Source organism: Bidens hawaiensis, unplaced genomic scaffold, assembly GCF_021521415.1.
Source record: "Bidens hawaiensis isolate Kalapana, Puna unplaced genomic scaffold, B.hawaiensis_p1.1 tig00029335_1, whole genome shotgun sequence".
NCBI lineage: Eukaryota > Viridiplantae > Streptophyta > Magnoliopsida > Asterales > Asteraceae > Bidens > Bidens hawaiensis.
The window spans coordinates 22,541-33,113 of record NW_027494853.1 but is presented as its reverse complement, the minus strand read 5'-3'; the positions used below and the strand labels follow the sequence as shown (position 1 = coordinate 33,113).

At 33.6% G+C, this 10,573-nt stretch overlaps 1 protein-coding gene across 1 annotated transcript; it reads right to left on the bottom strand.

Annotated features, from left to right (window-relative positions):
* Window positions 1-2,814: 2,814 nt before the first annotated feature.
* LOC143578788 (protein DOG1-like 3) lies at window positions 2,815-3,951 on the bottom strand. Its single transcript, XM_077062266.1, has 2 exons — window positions 3,416-3,951; window positions 2,815-3,054 (listed from the first exon to the last, which is right to left on the bottom strand). Exons 1-2 carry the CDS (start codon window positions 3,866-3,868, stop codon window positions 2,815-2,817), a joined length of 693 nt encoding a protein of 230 aa, XP_076918381.1. The 5' UTR covers window positions 3,869-3,951.
* Between the last annotated feature and the right edge of the window lie 6,622 nt (window positions 3,952-10,573).

The window sequence follows — 10,573 nt, the reverse complement described above, 5'->3', positions numbered from 1 at the left end:
ATATTTATGAAGCATTTTGGTTTGAGTTATGCAAGAAAATATTGAAAACTAAATATTGATTTTCTTTTTGCTAAATCATTTTATACTACACAAAAAAATCATATAAATAAAGGATTAATTCATGCGTACCCTTACAAAATGATAGATAGTTCATATAGTAAATCGTTATGCATATGGATTATAGTTATAATATTCAACTTCAATGATTTAATGCTAAACACCAAAATATATATAATAAGTATTTTTCATGTTTGCAATATTTATACAAAATGTTTGGAGAAAATTAAGAAAATACACATTTTCTTGAGTTTAAATGCATATGAAAAAATTATTAAATCCAAATTTGATACCAATCTTATATAAAAAATCATACATTGTTGCTTGAATCCGAGTTTAAAAACAATTTGTAGTTTGCCATATAAATCCAAATTCTTCGACAATGATGCACCTTTATTTTATTTATTTGCAATTATCGGTGACTTTAAAATTTTATTTTAACATACCTGCAACTTCAATTTTTATATTTCTTTATTTTCTTATTTCACTATTAATGCTAATAAATGAATCGGTTAGCATTTTAATAAAAAATAACAAATTCATATATTGAAATGGCTTAAAAGATAAGGACCATATATTGAAATTGGTTAAAAAAATGTGAGGAATGCTATGAGATTGACAAGTGGCAAAAGTGATAGTCTTTTATTAGAATAGATAGATTACCTTTAACTTTAAAATTTTATTCTGACAGACCTGCAACTTCAAGTTTGATATTTTCTTATTTTCTTATTTTACCATTAATGTTAATGAATGAATCGGTTAAGATTTACGTTTAATAAAAATAAACTTGAATTCATATATTGAAATGCCTTAAAAGATAAGGACCATATATTGAAATTAGTTAAAAAAAAGATGAGGAAGGCTATAAAATTGACAAGTGACAAGAAGTAATAGTCTTTTATTAGAATAGATAGATAGATAGATTGCCAACAATTATTAACACATAATTAACTTTATTTATTATTTTAAAAAATCGGACGTTACAAGTCACCCTCATCGTATGTGATTATTGTATAAGTTCCGTGTACGTCTTTAGGCATGCCCTAGAGCTTTTATTTTCTAAGCTCGCCATAAATCTTGTTATTCTTGGTATTACACAATGTGTTTTAATACGTTCGTATCTTTCTATACTATTTAGATTATTACATGCTACAATCTTGTATATGTGGATGATCTTATCATCACTAGGAGCTCCCTAACCTTCATTACTGATTTGGTTCAGCGTTTAGGATCTCATTTATGCTCAAAGACTTGGTACCTTAAGTTCCTTTGAGTATACATGTTACATTTACCGAGTACGATTTACATCTTTCTCAGCAATGATATCTACGTACGTGATCTCATACAATGCACTAGACTCGGTTCTTTCAAACCTTTGTTCCTCTGGTCGACAACTCTAACGGTATTCTGGGGTACCATAGAGATTTCTTCATATATAAGAAGCACTATTCGGTTGAAGTTATAAGAAACAATATTTGGCTGCTCACTCTGGTATTGAGGCGGAATATCGTGCCCTTATACTAATAGAGATATCTGCTTGATTACTTTGTCTCTTGTATCCTATACTCATACAAAAAATAGAGATATCTACTTCTACTTGATTACTTTTGTCTCTTGTATCGACTTCTTTCACTAAATAATACTTTAATATCATTTTAAACTGTAACAATATATACAATTAGAAAAAGAATTATATCATAACGTTAGTATTTTTATCTCATTTTAATTTTAATACTTGCTATACTTTATTTTAGAAAAATATAATTTTTAATTTAAGTTTTAACATTCTATATTCTTCATTCTAATATCATTTTTGAAAAGGGTAAACATATGCAATGGTATTTTACGGACGTTCCGTTACACAATTTACACGATGTAGTTATATCATTTTGGTTACGATTTACACAACGTGTTTATATCATTTTACACAATAGTCATACGTGTAACAAATTTAGACGGCATTGTTATATCATTTACACAGTGATATCATTTTACGTACATGGTGGAGTCATACATGTAACGAATTTAGACGGCGTGGTTATATCATTTATGAGGTGGATCGAGTCATACATGTAAGACGTGATTATATCATTTTACACGGTGGAGTCATACGAATAAGACGATGCTTATCGAAACTGTTTTGCATTTAAGAACATACAGTTTTATAATTTAGATGTAATGCATAAACCCAAATTCTCTAAACACACTAATAAACCACTCAATTTTTATTTAAACATACTATTAATAAAAGAAACATCTTAAAAAACGTAACACTAATTAAGTTATTTTCAGCAGTTTAAATAAATCACTGATCGAACAATCCTTTCATTGAAGAATCAAAAGCTAGCAACCTTCACTCTAAAGCAATTGGGCGATAATATTTCTGAAGTTTGAAACACGTGGACTGTAGCATGTAACACGCGTTACTTTGCATGCAGGTTGATCTATGCAAAATTGCCACCTCATATCACTCTGACTATCCTAAACCCTAAAAGAATACATCATATTCATCTATTTCATTAATAACTCAACATAAATTCCATTTCAAATTATTTCAACATAATTAATTACTTGAAAATGATCATAATTATCTCGTTAATTTAGAACAAATTATCATTACCATAACGTAATTTTTGACAAGTTAATAAACCATACAAGGAACTTGCAATGCAAAAAAGGGATGGGGGCCTATGGCAGTCTCCCACGGATAACTGTTATCTCCGTGGGTAGCCAGAAATGACCGGCCAGAAATGTAAGTCATTTCTCGGCACGATCACGGTCACGGTCATGATTTCTACCCCACCTGCGTATCCCAAAATGCAACTCCGTGGCTGCGATCAGAAACTCGGCCGCTTGCTGCGGTGTTAGCAGCTCCACCACCACCTTCAACGTCCTAAGCCGCAGTTCATCGGCTTTTTCCACTATCTTTACCAGCCGTCCCATCTTCTTGTCTAGATCTACACATGTTCCGCCCAATATCTCACATGCCTCGTCCTGCTATAACACCAAATCATGGTTCATGAAAATATTCACATAATTGTCTTTATTCCTGGTCATTTTAAGGGTGACCTCTTAAAACACCTCTTAAAAGATCACTGTATCTTATAGGGCATCCTTAAAATAATGACGACTTTGTGAAACATGGTCAACATTTTGCCATAAAATGTTGACTATGTTTCACAAGGATATCGTTGTCACTGTCAAGGCTGACCTCACAATAAGGTTCAAGATGAGCCTTGACAGTAGCAAGGAATGGCTATATTAAATAATAATAACAAACTACAATAAGGTTCAAGGTCAGCCTTGACAGTAGCAAGGAATGGCTATATTAAATAATAATAACAAACTAGTCGCATGCCTGCCACTCCGAAAGCTGGTCGGTGATGGCGTTCTCTTGTTGAACTGTCTCACACTGAAGCTCGCTAACACGCGTAAACTGCACGGGCGAGAGGTCACCAAGGTCGCCCGTGCGGAGACCATGGAGAATATCCACCATCCGCGACTCAAACAAGATGCTAGACTCAGTATAAATAAGGTGAAACGCGGTGGTCGGCCTCCACCCCGCGATCCAGTACAAGGATCGTTCGAGGGTGGAGGACCACCGCGCGCAAAATACCGAAAGAACGTCTTGGTTCGCCGCGAGTGACTTGACTCGGTAATATTCGGCGAAATGGAACATGACTTTATTGACGAGTTGGGTGAGTTGTTGGCGGTGGTCGTCGGTGGTGGCTGGCCGCGGAGCCTCGGATAGGTGGCGGATTTGGTGGTGGAGTTGGTCATACCATGTTTCATAGAACCGGTGGAAGTCCATGTTTGTGTTTTGTAAAAGGTTTATTATTAATAGAAAGGGGCTTGAGGGTTAAGACTTGTATTTGGTTTATATATGATTGGTTTTGGCTTGGTCGGTTGGAAGGACGATGGATAGACCAATTTGGTGTTGACGGGTTTGCAAATATTTTAGAACTTGTAGATTTATTACTAATATGATTTACTTCAGGAATAAGTTTATTTTTATAAGAACACGTGTCAGAAACATTTATTAGGTTAATATTTTTATTAAAACTATATTTTTAAATTAATTACATTAATATTATAATAACTACTATATTTAACTTTCTAGTGTTTCTTTTTAAATATTCTCTTCTTTCATGACTACTAAATAAAATTTTTCTAATTTCCTCTTAAGTACTTTTTCATCACTTCTAATTTTTCATCATTTTCTAATATATGTAAAGAATCTTTAAATTTAAAAGTTACTTTTTTTAACACCCAAACTAACAGTGACTTTTTTAATATTAAAATACGAAAGTTTAAAAATCAAAAGAAGAAATAATTTCATTATTATATCATAATTATGCTCCGTAATAAACTTAGTGACTTGTTATTCTTCTGGAAAAATTTTATTAATTCTTCTCAATGTTTTGCGCATGTGGGACTTGCATTCATATCATGCATAGCCTCTAATTTTTGATTTTTTTTTGTGTAGTTTTTTTTAGGCTCCGGTCTTCCTTCACGATGACAAAAAAAAAATCACGTCTTTTCCTATATCCTTTCTTGCTCACAAACCTCCCTTTTCGAACAAAAAAACTCATTACTTCTTGCATAAATTTGATATAAAACAAGAGTCTCTTCTTCACTAAGAAAAATTAACCAATGAATGGTTCCTCACAATTTTTTTTTCTTGTTTTCACTTTTTTCTTCAATAACAACTTCTTCAACATGAGGCTCATTAAGATTCAAAAGAGCACGTCCATCCATTTGCAGAATAATATTAATGTTTTATATCATTTAATTTAAAAAAATAGATAGAAAGTTAATAACAGTGGTTTTTTAATATGAATACCTATATAAAAATGGTGAAAATTTAAAGTGATGAAAGAGTATATATCTCAGATGGAATTAGAAAAATTTTATTTAATAGTCATGAATGGAGAAAAGATTTAAGAAGGAACAATAGAAACTTATGGTAGTTATTATAAAGTTATTGCTATTAATTTGAAATTGTAGTTTCAACAAAAATATTCACCTAATAAATGCTTCTTATATGTGTCGTTAAGGGCACATGTTAGAAAATCCCAATAAAAAAATTTGTTTATTTTATAATTGTTGTATCAAGAAGTAATATATATTCTTGAATGAATGAAAGTAGCATCTTTGTAAAGTTTGAACATTAGGTTTGTTTAATTAATGAATCAAATTTTGAATGTTTGACTTTGAACTTATTCGAACAAATTTGATTTGTTTTGATCGGAATTCATAATAGGAAATTTGATTCAATTCAGAGTTTTAAATTCGAATTTGAAAAGATTCTAGAGCCACATATCAAATAAGTGAGAATCAAGGTATGTTTTGTAGCCTACAAGGTGTTCCCAATCCCAAATTTAACTAGCCGATTGGTCCTTGTCTGTTGTCATGTGTTGTTCTAGGAATTAAATCCATAAGTAATTTGATAAACTTAAACTTGTCATGTGTCCTATGTGTTCTTACGTACATTTCCTGATAGTCCTTGTTGAAAAGACACATGTACTAATTTAAGTTAATTGATGCTATTCACATGTCGCAAGAAATTGTTTTACTTTCTCAATATTATTATTATTGTATCAAACTGTGGTTACTTGCTTAACATGTATTGTTAACAAATTATTTTTACGCATATTGCATGTGTTATTTCAAATGATTTGAAGTGGAGAATTTCGATTGAACCCTAAGATAATTAATAAAGATACTAAGATAGAACAATCGTTGTATAATTTCTTTTCTTTTTAACACTTTGTGTACTTTAATTATGAATGAATAATTTTAGATATTGACACTCAATCTTTTCCTTCTTCCCGTTTTCTTTCCTTTCTCTCTATAAATGAAATTCGGGAACACAGTGTATGTAAGGCCCCATTCCCGGTAACCCTACTTTGTTGTTGGATTTACTCATAAACACATTTCTAAAATCAGAGTTAATTAAAGCTTTCACGGAATAATTAAAACTTCATGCATTACATTTCAAAACATCGAATCTTGTCTTAACAAAAGTTAACTTGTCTTAAAACATAACATAATAATTCAAAACATTTCTTCCCAGGATGCCAGTCTTCCAGTCCCTGCCACGTGTCATCCTCAAGCCAGCTCCTTCAATCTATTTACCTGCGTGCATACTAAAAATCAGCTACGCTGAGTGAGTTCAAGTTTATCAAGTTATAGGATTTTTCTTACACATCCTCTATTTACGTACAAATGTTATTGGGTACTATTCTTACACTCTTGCACAGATATTATACGGGTCTGTCACCCAACCTCATGCACAGATATTATAAGGGTCTGCCACCTAAACCTCTTGCACAGATATTATAAAGGCCTGCCACCCAACCTCTTGCACCGATATCATAGAGTCGGCCACTCTATTCTTGCCAGGTATTATAAGAGCCTATTACCCTGACTCTTACATGACATTCTTTCTTAACTCTTACGATCATGTTACGTTAACAAACTAGGCACATACAAGTTCTTACAACTTTCTTTCATTCTAGCATCAATTATTCACATTAATCATGCATGTATATATATTACTAGTCTTACAAGTATGCACACAGCCCCGAAAACATTTCAAAGAGAATTGGGGCTAGAACTCACCTGGAGTCGGTTTCTTTCGGAGTTTATGGTTACACCTCTTCTCAGCTGGGGCACGGCTAACTGTTTAACAAGTTACGAGTGTCAGTTATATGTTTCTACAACTTCTTATGTCTAGGCCAATGAAACCCTAAATTAACGGGGGTCCGGGGGCAGCGCCCCTGGTAGCGGGGTCCAGGGGCGGCAGCCCCTAGTAGGGTCCAAGGGGGAGCCCTTGACTGGGGTCGAGCTGCCAGGTCAGCTTGGAAAGATTTTATTTTCATTAATAGTTATTTATCAAAAATGCATCAGAAAATTGAATCGCATGGAAATTCACATGGAAATTTCGCATGGAAATTTCGCTTTGCATGTGAGTTTCGCTTCGCATGGAAGTTTCTCTTCGCATGGAAGTTCGCTTCGCATGGAAGTTTCGTTTCACGTGGAAGTTTCGCTTCGCATGGGAGTTTGCTTCGCATGGAAGTTTCGCTTCGCATGGAAGTTCCCTTCGCATGAAAGTTCGCTTCGCATGGGAGTTTCGGTTCGCATGGAAGTTTCGTTTCGCATGGAAGTTTCGCTTCGCATTGGAGTTCGCTTCGCATGGAAGTTTCGCTTCGCATGGAAGTTCGCTTTGCATGGGAGTTTCGATTTGCATGGGAAGTTCGCTTCGCATGGAAGTTTCGCTTCGCATGGGAGTTTCGCTTCGCATAGGAAGTTCGCTTCGCATGGAAGTTTCTCTTCCCATGGGAGTTTTGCTTCACATGGCTCATGCGATGCGAAGTCGTTTTATGCGAAAATAACCTCCTTTTCTTCATTTTTGCCATTTTAAGCCAAATTACTCTGTGACTCTTCCTTAGGACCCAAATTTACCCTTTTTTATGGGTTTTGGGTCGCACCAACTTCATGTACCCATATTTTATGAGGTTCAGATATCACCTTTTTGTCCTATAACGAAACCATTAACGCTCGGCCCATCAAGTTTATATTTTTCTAACTTCTTACAACCCAATCTACTAATATATCAGGTTGCATGTCGAATCCGACCATAAAACTTAACCTTTTTGGCCAAAACTCACCTTTTGGTCTTGGGTTTGGTTCGGGTCTGGACAACCCGAGGATCTAGTGGTGTTTCTTGTTGTTTGATGATGTTGAACACGAGATTCGCCCTTCCTTTTTGCCCGGTTTAGGATACGGGTGCTTGAGAGAAAGAAGTTTGTGTGTTCTTGAGTGTGTGTATTGTGAAAGAAAAGAAATGGAGTAGAGGATGGGGTATATATAGGGGGTCCATGGGCCCTAGGGCCCATATCCTCTCCCAAGCCCAAGCCCAACATAATCTAATCACTATCACACAATCAAATTAACGACACACACATGTAATAATAAATTTCCTTTTATTTATTAATCTCAAAATACGAAAGTTACAGTGTACGTGTCAATCATACTTGGGATCTTGCGTCGCTTCCTCCTGGTAAGCGTATTATAAGTAGCTGTAGCGTTGTCACACCCCGACCAAAGGCGACGGAACATGCCGAGGTGTAACGATTATCCATAAGCACATGACACTAATTAGAGTGACAGTATTTAATAAACTCATTTCATTTCACAACATCGAAAATGTCACATAACAATTATCCATAAAATAACCATAAACAAGATATCACAAAATATGGCAAATTGATATTGTTCATTTTTACTAATATCCTAAGGTCTTTGATGTCGTTTTCTTCACAATCATAAATCAACCAAGATGCAAACCTGCAACATTTCATAAAATAAAGTTTGTCAACACAAAGGTCGGTAAGCAATTCATAAGTTTAATCATATTAGTATATAATAAAGATAGCCACAAAACTTGCATACGAAACAAAAAATAAAAGTGGTAATTTGGATAAATAGATATCGCTAAACACATTAGCGACACCTAGCTATAAGGGGATGCCAAATAGTCTAGGATTTTATAGTTATCGTTAATTGCATTACGTTAACGACACCTTGCTATAAGAGGATGCCAAACAGTCTAGGATTTTATAGTTCCACCAACCAAAAGCGATAAACACATAGGCATATAAGCATAGAACACCAAATCGAGCAATTATTTAGGTAAAGTATACAACTACGTTTGTGGTTTAAGATTCAAATATAAAGCATTTTGTTGAATAAGTATGAAATGTCACCCCCAAAATAAAAGATGGAAAATGGGGTATGAAGTATCACCTTCAAGTAGTAAACTTGAAATATGATAATTTGGAGATTTGTCGGAACGACGAGTTTAACGCACAATGCCTAAAAGAAAAGAAGTCTTGAATTTAGAAAGGTTGTCTTGAAGGTCTTTAAACAAAATAAATGTTGAGAAATGTAATTAATTAAAGTTCAAGGTTTAAAATGTGACTATTTAAGAATTTATAATAATAACCCTTTAAAAATGTAAGTTTGCTCGAAACCGGGTTAAAGTATCTAACCTTAATATTTACTCAACCTATGTTAAGTAATAAGGTGGGTAAAATGCAAGAATGCAAATCCCTTTGGAATAAAGATACTAAAACGGGTTTTTTTTTATCGAGTGTTCGGGTTGTCGGTTCGGGTCTTGATAATTGGTCAAACCCAAAGTCAACTTTCCAAAATATTGAATGTTATGAGATAACTCAATAAAATTTAATAAGACTTAACCAAGTATGTAATTCCATTGTTTTAGAACTAACAACGCACGTTAAGCGAGTGTTCGGTTTTGTCGGTCCAAACTTTGTTATGAGATCAAGTTGGATCCAACATTTCCAAGTACTTAAAAAAATATTTAAAAATCAATTTGTAACTATTTTTAAAGAAATATACAAGTCTTGATGGCTAAAAAAAACACACTTGTGTGTCTTAAGCAAGCAAGAATTGGTTTGGTTCGGTTTCCATCTTACAACAAGTTCATAGATGGTTTCCACATGTCAAAACACTAAATAACTTTTATAATAATGTACAAATAAAAAAAATACCAAAAGTTAACAATAAAATCTTTAAACAAAAGTTCGGTTTTCGGTTCGGAACGTGTTTCGGGTTAAGACCGAGGTAAGATTCTACAACCCCATAACCATAGAATTTGTAAAAATGATTTTAGAAACTTAGATCTAACACTAAGTATGTTTAAACAAACAAAACTAGTAACAAAGTTCGGTTTACGGTTTAGAGCTATTTACGGTTAAACCGAAGCATAGACTCTTAAAAACCCATAACCATGGAACTTGTAAACATAACTGTCACACCCCGACCAATGAAGGCGGAAAAGTCGAGGCGCGACATGATTGCTCATTGCACAATGACACTATAAAGTTACAATATTTAAACAACTCATTTAAATCAATATCATCATAAATAACACAACAATTGTTCATACAAAATACCAAATAGATAGATAGATAAACAAATAACTTTGTTCTTTTATTTTCTAATATCCTAAAGCCAAGATAATAAGTTTCTTCAAGTAATCCAATCAAGCTAACATCAAACCTGTAACATTGCATAAAATAGAGTTTATCAACACGAAGGTTGGTGAGCAATTTTCATAGTTTTGGACAATAAGTATATAGTATGAAATCCAAAACTAGTATATGAAAACAATAAATAATAGCAACAATTTAGATAATAAAACCGTCAATAAGAATACATTGACGACAATAATGAAATCGTCAATAAGAATACATTGACGACACCTTTCTATATGGGGATACCATATATACTCGGAATTAACGTAGGATCATACTTTGATGAGGCTACCCGCCTTAGCATTCAAGAATTTGCACATAATCATGTAAAGCATATAACACCAAATTGAGCATTTATTTAAGTAAACATATACAATACGTGTTGTGGTTTAAGACTCAAGTATAAATCATTTGAATTTGAATAAGTATGCAATGCCACCCCCAAAACGAAA

Bases quoted from the DNA above. Each gene is read 5' to 3' on its own strand.
- LOC143578788 (XM_077062266.1), bottom strand. From the start codon at position 3,868: ATGGACTTCCACCGGTTCTATGAAACATGGTATGACCAACTCCACCAC. The intron at 3,055-3,415 runs GCATGCGACTAG...TTGGTGTTATAG, and splicing joins ACCAGCTTTCGGAGTGGCAG to CAGGACGAGGCATGTGAGAT.